Genomic DNA, 20,521 nt, shown 5'->3' with positions numbered 1-20,521 from the left:
TTTCTGGTATTTTGCATGATGGCAGCGTTAACAAACCGGAACAAGCAACAACTACTCAAGATCATGCCTCTTGTACCCTGGTGGCCTTTGCCCACTGGGAGACAGAGATAGATCATAAGAAAGAGCCCTGGACACAGAGCCTGGCAAACTCAAAGTTGGTTCTAGATTGAGAGCAGGTTAAGCATGTTGTGTATATTCTCTGAGGCTCCCAGGAAAGGGGTGAGTGGAACCTGAAATGCCTCTTCCTAATTAGTTTACCTAAAGAGATTACCTTTAAATAATTGGTACAGAGGTGCTGCACGGTGTAGTGGGGATGCTGGTTGAGAGGCTGGTTTTTCCTAGGTCAGTACAGAAAGACAGCAGACCTTGTTGATTGGAGATGATGGGAAACAATGAGGCAGCTTTATGGCACCTTGGAGCATCCATAATCTTGTGCAGAAAACAGACTGTCCAAGAGAGAGTCAGGGCATGCTGACCTACAAGACCCATGGGTAGCTGTAATTCCTCATAGCCAACATTGGTTCACAGAGGTGAGAACAGGAGGGGTGGGGGTCAACACATCCTGGAGTATGGTGCTTACTTCAGCACCATCTTTTGGGTGGAGAGATGCTGACGGCTTCTGTCAACTAGAGGCCCCAATGTACCAACCCCCAGCTGGAAGATAACCAGAGAAGTAGTGGATTCAAGAACTTTTGTGACTAGTACAAAGATAAACATGCTGTTTTGTTCAAAACTTCCAAGCTAAATTTAAGTTAGCAAATTACAGGGAAACACGAAGCAGGTAAAGAATTGGAGGTAATGCCTACACTGTAAGGAGGTTGGCTTGCTTTACAGACTCAGAGGCCTTGGTTATGTACTATTTTAAGAAACACTGCTATCCCAGGGCCTCACCTTTGAGCCTCTATATCCCCTTAAATCACACACATTTCTGATTTAGCCCCTTGAATTCGGTGTATAGAGATAAATATACAAAAGACTTGAATCCTGTTGCCCTTTGTGAGATGTTTGAGCATTTGATTGTGCCTTTCCTGAAGCCACCTGCACAGAATGACTTCTTCATGCCTTTGGAAAGTTCGCTTAACTAGATTAGGCAGATTGGAGCCTGAGGCAATCCTAGAAAGTCAGGAAATAGACGAGCTACTGCTAGACCTGGAATGGATGTTTGAGAGGCATGGATTGTTACAGGCAACTTGGGATCAAGGGAGAAAACCTCTGGGCTGCCAAATTTTGTGAAGAGATAATCATTTATTGTATGTTACCACTAATGTGAACTCTGTGAAAAATGTAAAATAAATATTTTATATTGTAGAATGTAGAGGACCTAGAGGTAGACAGCAACTAGTGAAGGGGGAATGATAATCTGATAAGAACAGATAAGCTGTTGAGGGTAATCTCAATGTTATGGGAATGCTCAGGAATGATTATGGTTTGCACGTTTTCTTGGGTATGGTAGGAACATGTTGGAAGCAATGTAGTTATTTTAGGTTATTTGTTTTTCTCATTCCTTTGTTTTGTTAGGATTTGTTAATTTTCTTGGGATATGGTACGGACATGCTGGAAGCAGTGCAGTTATTTAAGGTTGTTTTTCTTATTCCTTTGTTTTATTTAAATTGTTTTTTTTTATTTTTTGATAAAGTAAAAAAACGCTATTGCATTTTTTAAAATTAGCTTCATGTAGTTATTTTAGGTTATTTGGTTTTTCTTATGCCTTTGTTGGATTATGGTTTGTTAATTTTCTTGGTATGACAGGAACATGTTTTAAGCAATGTAGTTATTTTAGGTTATTTGTTTTCGTAATCCTTTGCTTTGTTTTGTTTAAGACGTGTTTTTGTTGTTTTTTAATTTTTTGATAAATAAAGTTAAAAAAATAAAAAATAAAAATAAAGAATCGTTAAAAAGATGGTGGACCTGAAGAAACAGCCGTATATGCTAATTGCCAATGCTGGAGGATGATTTCTTGCCTAAATAGCCTCACAGTCCTCAGAAGCAAACCTCGCAGTTTCTTTTCCTTTCTCATCTACAGGTAACAGTCCATTGGACAGCCCCCGGAATTTCTCTCCAAATGCACCTGCTCACTTTTCCTTTGTTCCTACCCGTAGGTAAGTTGGTAGAAGACCTTCTCTGTGATTAACATGAAAGTGTAATTAACACTTTCATGAACATCAGCTTCCTTTTTTGAGCCACTGCTCCTCCAAGTCTGTAACCTTGGGCATCAAAATGCCTTCCCTGCTTTCTTTCCTCTCCCAGCCCATAATCATCTTGTTCAAGTTTTGCTTCCTAGATGTCCTAGGTATTTGCATTTGAATGTTTGAGCCATAGTACAGTAGATATTAAAAGTGAATTTATTTTTCTAATTCTAAGCACAAGTCCCTGATGCTCTCAGGGTACATTCCAAAGCATTATGCTAATTGAGAGTTATCCTAGGGTGATCAGTGAGAAAATGGGCTCCCTCCCAGGAAGAACTTTTTACTCTTACTCAGCTATTTCCAAGGGGTTTGAAGGATATATGCTTCTTTCCTTGGTTCTGAAATAAGCCTGTCAGAAAACTGAGTGGGGGGCCACTTGTGGGGACCAGGGTGTTCACTTATCCTTCCATGAATTTAGGAGGATTTAGCACACACAAAGCCATGCTTGTATTCCTCCTCTCATCTCTCTCCTTCCCAAAAGTGATATAAACCGATCTCTGGCACGTGGTAGCAATCCTGACAGCTCAGCCTATTGCCCAGGTTATCACCTGGTTTCTGGAAAGGTGCCAAGCTGATGGAGATGGGTTTATCCAGACCACATACCAAGACTCCGTACCCAATGATTTATTTTTCAGAAATTTTCTAAGATTCTTTGTTGGCAGAGTTCATGTCCTTTGAACTTATTTATTTATTTAATTGTCTTGATTAGAGTTGTCTGGAATTTAGACTTCCAGAAAGATCATGGCTGCAGATTTGGAACCTTAATGGATAGAGAATGTAAAACAGCTTGAGGCCAGCACGGTTTCTAAATTTAGATTAATTCTTTTAAAGACTGTTCTGTTAGACATAATAGAAAAAGAATAGACTCCTGGAAAAAGCGTTAACCCACTGTTCAAATGATAACCCAGAAGGAATCTATCCCCTTCCTCTCTAAGGTTCTGTGTAACTGAAAGGGACATAGACAAGTTGGGAGAAGTTTGGTGGCTGACTTGGGTGTACCTGCTTGACCCAATTGTCTTATTCAAAACAAATCTCATATTGGCTTATTCCATGGATTCATCTCTCCTGCCCTGTGTAACTTCCAATTAGTTAAACAAAGATCCAGGTAGAATCACTTAATAGTCTAAAAGTATGCTGCATTGATACATTTGTTTTTCCACCCCAGCTGGAAAGACTAAGTTACCCCAGACTTCCTGCCTGGGCTGGTATGAACTGCAGCCTCAGATTAGGACTGTGCTGGGACAGCAGGACCTGTGCCCAGATCCCCTTGAGTGGCATTGAGTCATTTCCCATTCATTCAGTAAAGATTTATTGGGCACCCACGATAAGCCAGGCACTGTGTGGGTAGTTAGTTCATACAAGTAGCAAAACAGACATAGTCTCTACTTCCTAGTATGTCTGTGCATTTGTTCCCTTTCTAAGGAATGGTGTTCCCTCAGATTTTGACTTTGTTAACTCATTCTTTTCTTTCATGTTTCATCTTAAGTGTCATCTCCTCAGAGAGGCTTTCTATAACCACACACGCTAAAGTTCCCTAGTCATTTTCTATCAAATCATCCAGTTTTATTTTTAAAGTAGTCCTTGTCAATACCTGATATTTTCTTATTTACTTGTTCTCTGTCTGTACCCAACCAGAATCAAAGCACTTTTAATAGAGGTACCTTATTTTGTTGAAAGCTGTGTCTCTTGGTACTTCATAAGCACTCAGTCACTATTTGTTGATAGAATGAGTGGTAGGGAAGATGGTAAACAAGTGAGCAAACAAATAAATATATAGTTAATAGCTGTGAAGGGAAAACACCATGAAGGGAAAGGAGAGGATGCTGCTTGAAAGAATAGGAAGGGAATGGGGTTGGGGAATCTATACTGGGTGGTCACGTAAGGTTTCTCTGAAGGATTGACTTTTAAACTAAGACCTGAAGGCTGAGAAGGAGCCTGCCATGTTGGGAGCAGGGCACAGGTGTGCAGAGTGTTTCAGGTGTGGGAACAGCGTGTTCCATTGAGTGCCCTTGTATCTGCTTCATTTTTTAGGCTTCAGGAATAGGACCAACTAGGGTGCTTTGGGGCATGGTGTTACCACGGAGACCCAGACAGGTCCATGGCTTCCAGAGTACTCAGGAAACATTTGTTCCTAGGTACTGGGCTCAGGCTTGAGCCTTACAGGATCATATTAGTTTGGAATATCACACAAAAGACATAAAATGAAATGCTAAGGATAGACCTAGCCATCCTACAATATCGCTTCAAACTTTTATACATTCTTTAACAAGATTTATTAAAGCTAGACCAGTGTCAGGGATCAAGCAGATCACTCACTCTCATTTCCTTTGATTCTCACTGTGATGTCCTTCTTTTCACTACAGCCATGGCCACAGAGCAGACAGGTAATAGAGGATGTGAGGGGAGAGGGGCTGGGAAACTGCTATGCATGGCCAGGTGATATGGTTGTGATTTTGTGCATGGTGAAAGCTGGCTGTGGTGATTCTTCTCTGACTATTGGTATGAACATTGGTCCTTTTGTATCTCGTAAAGAAGCTCTCAGGGATCCCCTCTACCTGCTGGAACTGAGGCTCAGGGCTCACATACTTGGAGGCAGGAATTGCTGAATAGTCCAAGCTTCTGGGCCTAGGAACAAGTCACCTCTCTTCCCACCACAGCTATCCTCAGTCACTCAGTGAAGTGACCAAGCAGAAGAAAGAGAGGCATCTTGTGGTGGCATTTCTTTCTGACCATGGTGGCCCCTGCTATTCAGTATATGGAGAAATGGCTGCCATGCAGTTGGTCTCCATTTCTGTCTAAAGAAGGAAAATTTGCCTGTGAAAAAGTTATTTGACAGGGGTTTGGGAAATCCATCCCTGAGTCACACTGGTCCCATCTTTTGAGCTCTATTTTCATGGAATTGACATGCTTTCTATGTAGCACTTCCAGGACCCAACAAAGAGAACATCATGTTTGAGTACCCTCCCACAAAATACTTTGCCTCAGAGACTAGGTTCCAGCAGAGCTATAATTTACATGTGTTGGCTGCCTGGGTGGCATGAGGTTTGAGTCATGTGCATGCAGCATGGGACCCTGGCTCTTCTTTGCAGACCTTAGCAGAGAAAGCTGCTCAGTGTTGGTGGAGGTGGGTAGGAGCACTTCCAAAGGAGAAGTCCTAGCAAGATTTCTTCTTATTTTTTCTTCCTCCACTTTTCACCCCTTCACCCTCCTCCCCCATAACTGTGAAGCCTCAAACAAATAGCCCTCATCTCTGGGTCTCAGTGGTTTCTGTAAATTGAGAGTACTGAACTTAACTTCTAAAGGTCCTCCATTGCTAATGTTCTAATGCTCTGTGATTGACAGCAAAGAAGGTTTTCTCCACCCTCAACCAGAGCAGGCTAACCCTCTGGGCTCCACAGAAATTTTTTTGTGTTACACCACTTGTCTGCGCATGTTATAAAGCTTCAAACCATTTGGATACCTGCTTGATCTCCTCCTCTACAACAAACCAATTAGCTGGGTTCTTTGTGATAAGAGCTTTGGGGAGTTTCCTCTTAAGAACATCAGGAGGCCTCCCCCAAATCCCCATATACAACCAAGGGTTGCCTCCCTCCTCTTTTGTAAGGTTACTGTCACTCTTCAACAGACATTCTCAAAAACTGGTTTTAGGATCCTCATGGATCCTAGGCAGCCTTCTACTATTTGCCATCAACTCATTCATGTTCACTTCAGACCCATATAATGGTCCACTTCTTCCTGGTTGTCAACCCAGTGGCCTGAAGAAGACCAAGGAGCCCTTCACATAAAGTCTTCAAAAAGGAAAATGACTTCATTTCAGAGGCAATTCCTCCTCATGATGATGACTTTAGTGGAGTCCTCTGCCATTGCTTCTCTGAACATGATTAAGTTTGAGAGTATACAGATGTTCTTGTTCAGAACTATGAACTCCTTTTATAGGCAGAGATGCCTCATTTTGCAGTGGAAAACCCACAACATTAGGCCCCCACATAGCAGAAAGATGTGAAAACATGTTGTGGACTGAGCAGTAATGTCTTGAGACAAGAAGGAGACTACTAGTGAACCAACTACTCCAGAAATGCCAGTGGAAGGACAGTTAGGTCCTGGGCGCAGGATGGGGTCATGTAGAAACTGTCTGATTAATATTTCTTTCTTACATAGGACTGATGGACGTCGCTGGTCTTTGGCCTCTTTGCCTTCTTCAGGATATGGAACCAACACTCCGAGCTCCACTGTCTCGGTAAGTAACTAAATCTGTAGACTTACCTCCTTTGCCCCAAGGAAGTGCTTCCTGGTAAGCTATTGCTCCCTTTCTTTACAGTGTTGCAAAGTGGTTCTTGACTTTTCCTCCAAAGTCACACTCTAGGAGGTTGTTTGAGGGTGAGACTGAGTGGGGCAGAGTGCTGGTGACCCTTAACAATCATAGCCCAGCCCTTTAAATGCTTTTGGAAGTGACTAACCAGCACCCTCTCTGGGAGTCAGTTTACCTGGTGGAGTCAGAGGAGGGCTTGAGGTTGAAGCTCAGGCCTGGGTGCTTCTAAGCATGGCTCCCCTATTCTACTCACCCTATTTCTAGAACTGTAGTCAAGAGCAAGTGACCTTCCAATGTCCAAAAGGCCATGGGTAGACCCTCCCCCCTCCTTTTGTCCCCTTTTCCTTTCTAAAAAGGAGAGAAGAGTGGTTATTTGACATTCAAGTTTGGTGTGTGTCAGCAAAATGACTGGGCCTGTTTCTAAAAGTTCTAGTTGTATTTCTTTTAGGGAAGGTTTTAGCCTAAAACACAACAGACATCCTAATTGCCTTTAGGCACAGTTGACCTAAAATGAGTCTTCTTCATTGAGCAACTTTTTATTGAAGCCAGGATGACAGGGTTGGCAAACATTTTCCTATAAAGGGCCAAACAGTAAGCCAAATAGTAAAAGTTTTAGACTTTGCAGGCCGTACAAAAACAGGCCATAGACCAGATGATCCCTTTCCTACCTCTTCCACCACTTTTCAGGTCTTCCATCCTCAGTTTGTCCATCTTCATGAATCCTAACTAGGGAAAAGGAGGATCATTTCCTTCCTTAACCGAGACATTTCTCTTAAATTAGTCCAAGAATCTTATTGCTCTTTTGGCAGCTGTTAAGCTTCAGATCTTTTACTAATAAACATCCTTTTTCCCATAATCCTGTACTAAAACAGGTCATTTTTGGGGGGACCCAAAGTAAGAGTCTTATATGTATTCCTATTCAGTAGAATTTTAATAGACTCAGCCCATTGCTTTAAAGTCCCACTTTTGCCTGCCATGATTTATGCTGCCCACCAGCTTCATATGAGTTGCAGTTGGGTGAGGATACTTTTTGTAACTTCATCCAAATCATTTATAAAAACGTGACCAGGACAGAACCCTGTGGAGACCTCCCACCAGCTGTTTACAGCTTCATGTATTAGAGCATTCCATGGGGAGAAGCTTGTACTGTTAGCCAAAGAAATGCTGATTTCTCACGTGGTATTCAGGCTTTGTCCCTGTGGTAATAGTGTTCTCTCAGCGTGGTGCTGCAGCTTTGACTCTAAATGGATTTGGATATTTAAACCCCCAGATCCTTGATTAGTTGGGAATTGAAATTGGGCTGTTGGTGTTAGACTTGCCCACTTTCCCAGCCAGCCTGTCAGGTGAAGGGGGAATCCACAGACTCCAGAGTGGAACAGAAGTTCATTCACAGGCAGTAGCAATAGGTACCTGTAGTCACACCAGTTTGCTCCCTCAGATGGTCTGTTGTGAGTGGCAGTAGGCTCTTGTCAGGAATCCTTAGTCGTTCGGTCATGTTTGGAATTCATAATTGTTCTCAGGTCAAGTTCAGAACTGGGTTCCAGTTCTAAAAGCAATTTTTTTTTTCCATGCTAAATTCCCTTACCTACTAGTGTCCCTGAAGTGTCCGGGCGCAGCCTTCAGAGCCTCAGCAAAGCCTGCTCTCTAGGTAGCAGCCAAAAGGAAACACTGCTGAGCCATCATCCCTGGGGTGGTTCTCCCAAGGTGTGTGGAAGGGAAATCTGTAAAGGGATGTCATTTGCAGGCTGTACATTTCTAAGCCAGGATTTATTAATTACTCACCATTCCATTAGCCAAAAGCTTCACTGAGGGCAAAAGGTCCATGCAGGAGAACCTGCTTTTTACCATCTAAGGAGGCTCCCAGGTAGCTATGGACTTCTCATGAAGGTCAAGACGCTGAAGGACTCTAGTGTCTTGACTTCCACAGGGCTGAGGGCTCTGAAGTGCTAGAGATGAACAGGACCATGCACTGTTAAGGCTAAGGGGAGCAAGGGAAGAAGACCTCTTTGGGTTTATTTTAAACATTGACAGGGAAGTCCCTGACCATTTTCAGTCTTCCATTCCTGGACTGCCCTTTAAAACACATCTTAAAAGGTGTTTTGTTGTTTGTTTGTTTTTTTTTTAATATATTTTCCCCTGTAGTCATCATGCTCCTCACAGGAAAAGCTGCACCAGTTGCCCTTCCAGCCTACAGCTGATGAACTGCACTTTTTGACAAAGCATTTCAGCACAGAGAGTGTACCAGATGAGGAGGGACGGCAATCCCCAGCCATGCGGCCCCGTTCCCGCAGCCTCAGGTGAGGGGTGCCCTCTGCCCCTAGTCCCAGTACCTGTGGATCTCAACTTTTTTGCACAGCACAGGGGTCAGCAACTTTTTTCTGTAAAGGGACACAGCTACTCAACTCTGCCATTGTAGTATGAAAGCAATGATAGACAATGGGTAATTTTGTTTCCAGAAACAGGCAGCAGGCTACTTGTGGCTTGTGGACCATAGTTTGCCCACCCCTGACATAGCACTTCAGCACAGCTCGAATGAGTCAAGTACAGTGGAGCGCAAGCCTTTTCTGTCTTTGGATATAGCTCAGCCCACTACCCCAAAAGATCTGTGATGATGCCATCAAGTGGCCCCTCTTTTTCCTTGGAAAAGTAGTTAACAGTAGAAATATCTTCTAGGACTCCATGCAGTAAAAGGAGAGGAGTGATATCATGGATTCTGATGGTTACCTGGGCTGCAGAACTGGCTGATAGGCCCAGGGTCTGTGAGCCAAGCCAGCTAATTAAGTTGATGCTAAAGACACAAGTGACTTACTTGGGGAAGAAGCCCATTTCAAAAGCAGAATTCAGTGTGCATCTGAGTCGAGCTCATTTCCCTGAATCACCTGCACTCAACCTTCATCGAACCAAACAAACGTAAACAGTTGACTTATCTGTGAATTCCTTAGATTAATTGGCTCTTCTCTTTGGCATTACTGGTAAATCTGTGCCAGAATTCCAGGTTAAGGATACGATAGGAAGTTATAATGAGCATGGCTTTAGTGGCTGAGTTTAGCGCTCCAGGGTCCCTGGGAAGTAAGGAATTGGCTAACATGTGCAGGGCAGAGGCCCAGGGAGTGGGAACCCCCAGGAAGAATTCCAAGTGAGGTTGGCCCCGTGGGTATCAGGTAGTGAGCTGGACCTGATCACAAAGACTGGTTCAGATTCATAGTTTGAGGAAATGATGACTGGGACTCCAGTACAAAGGATCAAGAATACAGGTGAGTGGGCTTGAGTCCCCAGTGCCTTTTTTTGTTTGTTTTACACAGGGATCACCTGAATCTTGGTGGTCTTAGCAACCCACACATAAAAGTTACCTTTTAGGCCATTTGAATTGAGAGGACCACATTGATGCTCAGGGAAATCCCAGCTGGATTACTCTTAAATACTAGGTAATATGTCATCAGTGCAGCCCACTCCAGGAAGGAACAGCTGGGATCACATGCCAGGGGCACCAAATTGGGCAGGACGCAACCATCCATTCAACATGTAGCTCAAGCTTGGGAATCCTCTAAGGGGGTGTAACCACACTTGAGCCAGAGGGAAAGATTTAGATTACTGGGGAAAATAATAAATTAAGGCTAAAAACCATATTTGTTCCCTTCTATAGATAACTCGGGCTTATAACTTGTTATAGGTTTAAGTGGCCTCATTCATCCCCCAGGTCAGAGGCCCATCTGGCTACAGCTTGTCTGAAAAAGATACAGGTGTACACAGTGTTTTGCTTTGATGGTTGTTTGATTTGATTCCTAGAGCATGCTGGCTTATGCCTAACCCCTCTGGCCAAAGCTAAGAAAACACAGAGGGTCCTGTCCTAGGGATGTTCATTCTAGGAAGGCCACCGGTGGGCTCAGGAGTAGGCGCCTCCTTTCCAGGGGTCTTTGTGAAACCAAGCTTCTTGCAGGAGCAAGAAGGTAGCCTCACTGCAGATGGCACCATTTTGAACCAAACAAGGTACACTGACAGCTCAAGGAATAAGGAAGGCTCTGGAACTCAGCTCTCATTGAAGTGGGACTGAGTGGGTTACTGAAGACATAAGGAAGCCAGGGGTCCTGGGGGTGGAGGGTGGGGGGCATCATTCTCTTTAATAGTTACAAAGAACTAAAATAACACAATTGTTTCTTTCTTATTTAGTCCTGGACGGTCCCCAGTTTCCTTTGACAATGAAATAATAATGATGAATCATGTGTACAAAGAAAGATTCCCCAAGGTAAGGATCCATTTAAAAGGAGACTGATGGCTCCCCTTGAGGATGGAGGACCGTGGCCCACCCCAATGGGAAGACTTAGGGGGTGAGAGTATCAAATGCAGCCTCCAGAGGTCATCAAGAAGAAGAGCAGAAAGGCACACAAGAGGAGGATAGAAGCACAGGGGCTTCCAGACTGCTTGAGAAAAAGGCAGAAGACTATAAGTTTGGGAATTGTACTTACAGAATCTGTATTTCTCCACTCAAAAAAATGAGGTATCTTGAAGGCAATGACAAACAGGTATCTCAAAAAAAAAGTATCTCCCTATATCTTAAAGGGAAAGGAAAGAATTGGAAACTTTGTTTCCAGTTGTGCACATCAGGATCCGTAAGTCAGGGTCCTGCCAAAACAAGATTTGCCCTCTGGTAGCACCTTCTTTCATACAACTGTCTTAAGTAGCTCCTCATCACCAGGCACCAGACAGTACACAGACAGTGGTATGCCGGACTGGGAAGAAATGGGCCAGAAGGAATAGGAAGGTGGAAGAGCAAGACCTTGCTTCCAAACATTTGGATTTGTGTTTTCAAGTAGGAAAATGCTGAGGGAGGAAGGTAGGTTGCTGTCCTGAGAGAGTTGAGAAATGGACTTCACAGCTCTGTGCTTGGGCCATAAACCCCCTCATATGTGGAACTAGGACCTTCTTTCCTATTTGCATCTCTTTTTGAACACTGCATGCCTCTACATTCTGAAATGGCCTTCTAAATATAGGCCCTGTTCCTGCCTCTTTCTTCAACCTCTGTCCAGAACCCAACACCAGCTTTTAATTGATGCTGTCATTAGTCCAGACCTTCTTGGGTCTACCTGCTCATCTCTATCTAGAGACTACCATGTATGGTTCCCTGCTTCTCTGGGAGCATCCTTTTCTCTAGACTCGGGTAGTCTCTCTCAATCTCTCTCTCTCTCTCTCTCTCTCTCTCTCTCACTCTCACACACACACACACACATACTTAAACATGCATTGGGAATCAGAAATCGTCAACCAGTGGCCAAGAAAGGAATGCAGAGTTCCAGAAAGTAACTTGTTCACTGATGTTTGTCATTTTGACAGGACTGAGCAAAGTTATGGCCTTAGGAGGCTGCTGAGCCAGACCCCCATTTTGTCCTGCTAGGGATCCAGGCCAGAGACATATTCCTATACACATACACACACACACACACACACACACACACACACACACACACACACACACACAATCCCAACTTGGGGTCCATGACCCATATTCCTATACACGTACACACACACACACACACACACACACACAATCCCAACTTGGGGTCCATGACCCAGCAGGTTTGTACCTTCAGTGAACAGTGAAATCTGCTTAGCTCAGTTGGGTTCCAAGGTTAAGTAAGAGGTAAACAAACTCTGACTTGAAAAACTTCTCAGTCCAAAGAAAGGTTAAAGTGGCATCTGTACAATAAGTCTAATAGTTGGGAGGTCCAGTAGGAGCACTGAGGAAAGGAAACCCTGGCTTGCATGGGAGACTTGCATGGGAGAATCAGTCTTCCTAAAGGAGAGATGATACTTGATCTGAGATTAGGGGAAAGAATAGGAATTTTCCAGGCAGGCTTGACAGGATGAAAAGGCCACACACATGGAACAGAATAAATATAGACAGAGGCATGAAATAGCAGAGTAAAGGAGAAGAACCGAAAATACTTCAGTGTCAAGAAAGCAAAAGTACATGCCCTACAGAGAATGGTGAGAGATTGATAAGGCCAGGTGAGAGAAGGCCTTACATATATGTAAGGCTTTCTGACTTAACTTGAAGGTGATTTTTTCATGTCTTCAGTCATTTGATTTCCCCAAATGCAACATCAGGAAGCCAGGATCATGTGGAGCCCATACTTAGGCTGTTACCAGGTCCTTTAGGCTTAGTTCCAACTGAGCTGGGACTAGAAGGGAAGTGTCACTTTTCCTGCTTTTATTCCCAGGCGACAGCACAAATGGAAGAGCGACTAGCGGAATTCATTTCTTCTGACACTCCAGACAGTGTGTTGCCCTTGGCAGATGGAGCCCTGAGCTTTATTCATCATCAGGTGATTGAGATGGCCCGAGACTGCCTGGATAAATCTCAGAGTGGCCTCATTACTTCACATTACTTCTACGAACTTCAAGAGAATTTAGAAAAACTGCTGCAAGATGTGAGTGTCCTTGTACCCGGGCTCTGGTGAAACCCCCCACATGGTAGGAGATTATTAGTTCCAAGCTAAGGTAAAGGTATTAGTGGTGTTCCCAGTCTTTTCAGCCTGCTTGCCACCACTAGGGTGACTGTCAGGCCTGAAACTCCCTGCAGATTTCCTTGCTAGTATGCAGGTCCCATCCCCAAGTGTGGTGCTGATGGACTCAGTCATTCTCATTCCCCTGCGTTACCAAGAGAAGTCTCTGTCCCACCTTGCTTGACATCAAAGTACATCCGCTATATAAGAAGCACTGTGCTAGGCCTAGTGTGTGAAGGAAGAAATGAAGAGGACACAGCCTCTCTACCCACGAGGCCCTGCTGTGTAGCTGTAGAGGCAGGCAACTAATTATAAAATAATATCCTCATCTTTCTTTACCTCTCTAAAGAACTTCCACATAATACTTCTTCTTGAACCTTTTCCCCTCTGGTTGTCATGACGTTGTTCTCTCTATCTCTTAAATCTTGGTATTCCACAGGACACCACCCTGAGTGTCAGTTCTCCTCTTTCTCCTTTCTCCATTCTCCACTTCCTCCCTGGGCAGCCTCATCTATTCCCATGTGGTTAGTTAGCAAAGAAATGGCGAGGACTCCCACAGCTGGTGGCCCCCCTCACTGTCCTCCTTAGCCCCAGGTCGGTACACCCAGCTGCTTATTATACACTACCATTTTGACTTTCCAGATTTGATTAGTATTATTTGGTTGCAAGTAATAGGACTCAGAGTATGTTTAAGCAGTAAAGGAAAACTAATTATAAAAATAAAAAGTATGGGTCTTATAGAGATGAAGACAAGAATCCAACCAGGCCTTACCTAGGTCAGAACTAGGAACCAGAACCTGTGGGAAACCCAGGAAGTACTCATTCTCCTTTTCTCATTTCTAATTTTCTCCGTTTCTTTTTCTCTATCTCTGTGGTAGATATGGCCATCCCATTTCATCCAAGAGTAGATTATACAGTCTAGCCACACTGATATTAACAGTTGTCTTTCCATCCATTTTTAATTTCCTAGGAAAGGGAATCTAATAAACCCAGCTTGGATCCACACTGGTCAGCTATTGGGGATAGGAAGGAAAGGGGAAGGTGTAGCCAAACAATACAGATGTGGCTCCAACAAGCCAGAGCACTTCTCAGACAAAAGGGAAAAGTTCTTGGGCTGTGCAAATATAGGTACCTCATGCTCTCTTAAGTCCCAAACTGAACTTACTTTTCCTTCCATCTGTTCTTTTTCTAAAACCAATATGATATGTTCTTTACCTATCCTAAACTAAACCATTTATCTTCTTATATTTCCTATTTCATTTAATGGCTTTACTATGTCCGTAAAATTGAAGTTGGAGCTACCTTCTAATCCTGCTTCTTCTACCCCTCTGGGCTATTTAGTCACCTATGTCTGCAATGGCCCAAGTCTATTTCTCACTATTCTTATTGCCTTGATTTATGTCTTTTTCATCCCAATTATTGCAGTAGCCTGTTAATGGGTTTTCCTGTTTTTAGGCTTGCCTTCTTTAGTGTACACTTCACACTGCAGCCAAAATGATCTTTCTGAAATCCTTACTTGGTCATATCACTCCCTTGCTTTGTGGTCTTCATTCCTTACAGTCTGTCTAGGATAGAAAAGTGAACATTAGTGAAGTCTCCATTGAGAGTTGCTCCTTGAACTGGGGACTGGAAGATAAGTGAAGCTTGTTGAATGGAGGAGGAGGTAAAGCTGAGTATCCTTGTGATATTCCTTGGTGTCATGTAGTGTTCCAACACTCAGATTTTTCCTGAAGAGCAACCTGCTCCTTCTCTCAAAGCCCACTTGGGGTTCTTTGCTTTACAAATCTCTGTACTATCAGATTGTTTTCCCTTTAGTCTGCTGTGCCCAGCCCAGTTCTGCTTAGTCCAACCTCACAGGGCCAATGGATAGCTTAAGTGATCTTTGTCTTCCCTGCAGGCTCATGAGCGCTCAGAGAGCTCTGAGGTAGCTTTTGTGATGCAGCTGGTGAAAAAGCTGATGATTGTCATTGCCCGCCCAGCTCGTCTCCTTGAATGCCTGGTAAGTGGACTCTGGGAAGGTTGCTGGAGCAGGGTATAAATGAGGGGCCGTAGAGGAAATATCCTGCTGATGGCAAAACTGTGGTGGTACCCACTGCCAATTCTGCTGCTCAAGTCCTTATTTAAATATGCTATGCAAGCACTGCAGGACCAAAAGGGCCCCCATGAGAAAAAGTGGATGGTGAGTGGTGTGGCAAGGAAAAGTACTTATCTGGCCCACCCGACATGGGACAGGCCCAGACAACAGTGTTCCGGCCACTTTGGGGGCAGGGAGCATTAAGGAGCTCAGGCGAATTTAGTTTGCACAAGTTGAGTCATTCATGTAACCATTCAGCCACACTTTACTGAGTACCTACTTCACGCCAGATCCTGGAGATTCAGACATGAGTGAAGCAGAGTCTGTGATCTCAAGTTGCTTACTCTGTAGTGAAGTTAGGAAGTATAAGACATATAATAATAGTTACAACACTGTAAGAAGTTTTGCAAAAGAGGCAAGTACAAGGTGCAGCAGGAACATGGTGAAAGAAGTGCTTATTCCTCCTTGGGTTGGGCACTCAGTGAGAGTTTCCTGGGGCAGATGATGCTTCTTCAGGAACCTGGAGGATGAATATGGGTTTGCCAGGTAAGGGGCTAGGAAAGGGCCTTCCAGGCAGTACACATTCGGCAGTAGAAAGAGCATAGCATTTTTAGGGAACTGTACATATGGAGGGGCTCAGGGTATGTTTGAAGAAGGGGTAAACCTGGAAGACAGGCTGTGAGAGATCGTGGGGGGTTTGGGGTTCTTGGCTCAGGAGCTTGCATTTCATCCTTAACGCCACTTGGAGCCATCAACAAGTTTAGGTAAGAATATGATATGATAGGTTTGCTTTTGTTTTAACCAACTTTATTGAGGTTTACATACAATAAAATATATCACTTTTTTTAAACCATTTTGAAAAGCTTTCAAACTTACAGGACAGTTACAAAAATAATACAAGCCCCACACAGATACTCCAACATACCCCTACCACCCAGATACCCACATCCACCAATTTTAACATTTTGCCACATTTGTCATGTTATTCTACCTATATACCTACCTATCTATTTGTCTGTCAATCCATTTTCTGAACAGTTGAGTACAGGATGTATACATCATGCTCCCTGAACATTTAATACTGCCATGTACTTTTCCTAAGAACAAGGATATTCACTTACATCATCACCTTAAGTGCAATTATGAAGCTGAAGAAATTTAACATTGATATAAATATAAAGTCTATATTCCAATTTCTTTTCATTATGTTCCAATAATGTCCCTTTGAGCCTTTTCTCCTCCTTTGTTAAATCACACCCAGGATCATGTATTGTATTTAATTGTCATTGTCTCTCTCTCTCTCTTTTTAGGGCAATAAGCAGTTTTTGGGGGGTAACACCTAGGAAAGATTAAAGGGGGAGGAAACAGGACTGGACAGGGAAAACCTTCCAGCTGTAATGCAGATCTGACACCTTTCTGAGGTTATTCCTAGCCTCAGCCTGCTGACCACCGCAGAGGGTCCTCTTCAGATGTCAAAATGTTTATCCAAATGGAGGAGGTGGAGGTGGGGGCGAAGCCCAAGAGGCCCCCAGGGTGGAGGAGGTGGCCCTATCTCAGCACTGGTGGTAGAGGCCCCCCATGGGTGGTACATGAAGGGCGGTCCTGGGAAAGGATTCCTTCTGGCAGCCGTATTTCCCTTGCGCTCTGTCCTCTCCTCAGCAGGGAATGAGCTTCCTGAGCTGCTCTTCCTCACAGGAGCGGCTCCAGGTCCTAGGTCTCTCGATGGAGAGGCCTGTGCGTCAGGTCTTCTCAGCATTGGTGTCTTAAAGTTGCTTTCCCCCTTGGGACTTCTTATTTGGGGTTATTTCCGATCTGTTTCAAGTAGGCAGCTTCCCTGGTCTGCTCAGTCATCGCTCTCTAAAGCACGGGCTCTGAGACAGTTGTCACGAGCTTTCTCCTCGTGAGAAGCAGTGATCTGTTGTCTAAATGAGTGCTCTGCTTGCTGCAGTTTTTGTTCCATGTCTTCATTTCTTTGCCTGTAGATCTTGACCTCCTCTACAGACATATTCACTTTTTCCTCTGCAGCTAACAGAGGCTTTCTCTGGCTTCCCTGCCATTCATACTCTTAGTTCCAGCTTCTCTTCTGCAGCCATCCTCTGCTCATCGATTTTGGTCATGAATCTGTACTTTCAGCCTTAGGGTTCTTCATTCCACTTTTTTTCAGCTTTTGCAGACCTCAATAAGTAGCAATCATCTTCCTTTTTACATTTTTCAGGTTACATTTAATGGACATTGAGGCTCTCAGCTGAAATTTTAATTGCTTCACATCATCCTCAGCTGCTGGTATGGCACTTTTTGCCTGGGAGACTTTCATCATCTGTGTCATTTGAATTTTCATCTTTGTGTTCGTGTCACCTGCCAGTTCTCCACTGATGCCTGTATTTTTTCCCTCAGAGACCCAATTCAACTGGGAAATAATAATCAGTCAAAGCAGCAATATTATTATATTTTTCAGCCAGAGCTCCTTCTAATCTTTTCTCCGGCCTTCAATTTCCTTCAGCAACTGCTTCTTCTTTTTCTTTAGCCAAGCATTATCTCTCCATACCCTTTAATTTTCCAACTTTACTTTTGCCCCAGTGATACCAGCTGCATGAAGGGCAATTTTGACCTCAAACATAACTGAGACAGTATCAAAATAAAGCATTTCAAATTTGCAGTGATTTTTTTCTTCTTCCGATGTCTCTTTAGTTACTCCTTTTTTTAAACTGTGGGAACATATATACACATAAACTTCCCCATCTCAGTCACTCCCAAGCACACTATTCAGTGGGATTATTCACATTCACAGTATTATGATACCCTCACCACCTTACACTGCTCAGACTTTCCCACCTCCCCAAATGGAAACCCTATACCCATTATTCATTAACTCCCCATTCTCCCTGCCTCCCATTCTGGCCACCAGTACTCTAATTTCTGTCTCTGTGAGCTTACACATTCTCCAATATCTTTGTAGTTCCAGTGGGGCTTAAATTTAACATCCTAAATCTGTAACAGTCTCATCTGCTTTGATACCAATTTAACTTTAATAGTATACATAAACTATGTTCCTATACCCTTCTGCCCTCTACCTTTATATAGTTCTTGTCAAAAATTACATGTTTATACATTGTGAGTCCCAAATCACTGATTTATCATTACATTTTATGCATTTGCCTTTTAGATTCTATAGGAAGTAAAATGTGAAGTTACAAACTAATAATATAATGATTCTGGCATTTATATTTATACATGTCATTACCCTCACCAGAGATCTTTATTTCTTCATGTGGCTTCGATCTATTGTCTCTTGCCTTTTCCTTTCAACCTACAGAACTCTTTAGCATCGCTTGTAGGGCCAGTGTAGTAGTGACAAATTCCCAGCTTTGGTTTATCTGGGAATGTCAACCTCTCCCTCATTTTTGAAAAACAGTTTTACCAGATACAGAAACTTGGCTGTCAATTTTTTTCTTTAAGCGCCTGAATTATGTCATTGTCACCTTCTTGCCTCCATGGTTTCCGATGAGAAATTGGCTCTTAATCTTATTGAGGCCCCCTTGTACATGATGTGGTGCTTCTCTCTTGCAGCTTTCAGTATTCTATCTTTGGCATTTGGCAGTTTAATTATAATAAGCCAAGGCTTGGGTCTGTTTGGGTTTTTTCTGCTTGGAGTTTGTTGAACATCTTAGATGTGTATATTCATGTCTTTCCTTAAATTTGAGAAATTTTCAGCCATTATTTGTTTGAAGATCCTCTCTGCCCCTTTCTCTTTCTTCTCCTTCTGGGACTCTGAAATGGGAATATTGGTATGCTTAATGGCATCCCACAGGTTCTTCAAGCTCTGTTCACTTTTTCCATTCTTTCTTTCTTCTCCTTCTCAGACTAGATGATTTCAATTGTCTTCAAGTTCACTGATTCTTTCTTCTGCCAGCTCCAATCTGCTGTTAAACCCCTCAAGGGAATTATAAATTTCTGTTACTTTGGTCTTCAGCTCTGTTTGGTTCCTTTTCATAATTTCCATCTCTCCATTGATATTCTATTTGTATTCATCTATCTTTTTCCTGGTTTTCTTTAGTTCTTTTAGCATGTTTCCTTTAGCTCTTTGAGCATATTTAGGACATTTTCCTTTAGCTGTTTGAGAATATTTTTGTCTGGTATGTCCCAGGCCTGGTCCTCCTCATTGATGGTTTCTAATACTTTAATCTTCTCTTTTGGCTGGGCCATTACTTCTTGTCTCTTTGTATGTTTTGTAATATTTCGTTGAAACCTGGATCTTTTAATAAATACTTTAATGTGTTATCACTGGAGTTTAGACTGAAGTTTCTGCTTCATAAGCTTATAAATGGCTACAGTTATGACAGAGATTTCCTTGAATGCCAGGAAGTAACGAGAGAGAGAGACAGAGAGAGAGAGAGAGAGACATGGGGGGGCGGGCGGGAGAGAGAGAGAGAAGGTAAAAAGGAAAACAGCTTTCCTAGTCTTTGCAGATTGTTCTGTGCAAATGCATTCCTTCAGGGCTTATCCAAATAGTGACCTTAGACAATAGCTCTAGGCCAAAGCATAGAGGCATGTGTCTTGTGTCACTGTTTTGGAGAGCTATACTGTTACATATCTGAGTCTCTTTCTCTTTCTATGCATGTATCTTGTCTGGGGCATGCACATGTCTCCCTAGGAATTCTCCCATTTACATGGTTATGAATGTCCCCTCTTCCCTAGGAACCTGTTTGCTCATAGACCCTGGCACTGCATTATATGTCCAGCCAGCAACCCTTTGTCCCAGGCAGCCACTTGACTGTCTTCTCTCGGCATTGTGTAGGAGAGCTCCCTGAGCCACCTACAGGGCAAGTTCTGGGACAGCTAGTCCCTCGGGCCACCAGACAGATTGTGCCAGACATACATGCTCTCAGTATGTGCACGAGGGTTACACTGATCCCTCTGGAACTGGGATGGGGATCTGCACTGGAAGCGCAGGCTGGCTCTGCACCAAGCTGGGGAGGGGTGGGGCCAGCCAGGCCACCGGGAGATCCTACCAGGGCACTTGCCCTGTTACCGCAGTCCTTTAACTGTTTTCTGGAGCTTTGAGGAAAATGTTTCCGGCAGTTCTTGCTGATTGTTCAGAGCTTCCATGGGGGAACAGAGCCCTGAAGTATCTCATTCCACCATTTTGATCAGTCAGAGTCCTAAAATGTATATATATAATGACTGTACAGTTAAATGAATTTTAACAAATATAAATACCTGCATAATCACTGCTACAGTCAAGATAGAGAACATTTCTGACACTTCACAAAGTTCCTCGTGCCCCTCTGCATTCAACTCTCACTACTGACCCCACCATCCACTCACAGGCAGCCACTGCTCTGCTTTCTTTCACTATGCAGACATTGGCCTTTTGTACAATTTCATAGAAATGAAATCATATAGTATGCTCTTTGTTCCTGTTTATTTCTGAACAATATTTCATCAGATTTAC

General features: G+C 43.3%; 1 protein-coding gene across 7 annotated transcripts in view; it reads left to right on the top strand.

Moving 5' to 3' along the window:
* The window catches only part of MAST2 (microtubule associated serine/threonine kinase 2), a 330,440-nt gene that overhangs the window by 296,288 nt on the left and 13,631 nt on the right, over window positions 1–20,521 (top strand). For 5 of the 7 annotated variants that reach the window (XM_037827340.1, XM_037827339.1, XM_037827344.1 and 2 more), the window contains 7 exons: window positions 2,024–2,099; window positions 4,550–4,570; window positions 6,345–6,423; window positions 8,638–8,792; window positions 10,663–10,738; window positions 12,711–12,920; window positions 14,893–14,994. In XM_037827340.1, coding sequence (XP_037683268.1) covers window positions 2,024–2,099; window positions 4,550–4,570; window positions 6,345–6,423; window positions 8,638–8,792; window positions 10,663–10,738; window positions 12,711–12,920; window positions 14,893–14,994 — 719 coding nt within the window. The remainder of the gene's footprint in view (window positions 1–2,023; window positions 2,100–4,549; window positions 4,571–6,344; window positions 6,424–8,637; window positions 8,793–10,662; window positions 10,739–12,710; window positions 12,921–14,892; window positions 14,995–20,521) is intronic. The other 2 variants (XM_037827342.1, XM_037827341.1) reach the window with 1 other exon arrangement.

The sequence above is a fragment of the Choloepus didactylus genome, chromosome 2 (genome assembly GCF_015220235.1).
Source record: "Choloepus didactylus isolate mChoDid1 chromosome 2, mChoDid1.pri, whole genome shotgun sequence".
Classification (NCBI taxonomy): Eukaryota; Metazoa; Chordata; class Mammalia; order Pilosa; family Megalonychidae; genus Choloepus; species Choloepus didactylus.
This window is presented reverse-complemented; position numbering and strand designations above follow the sequence as displayed.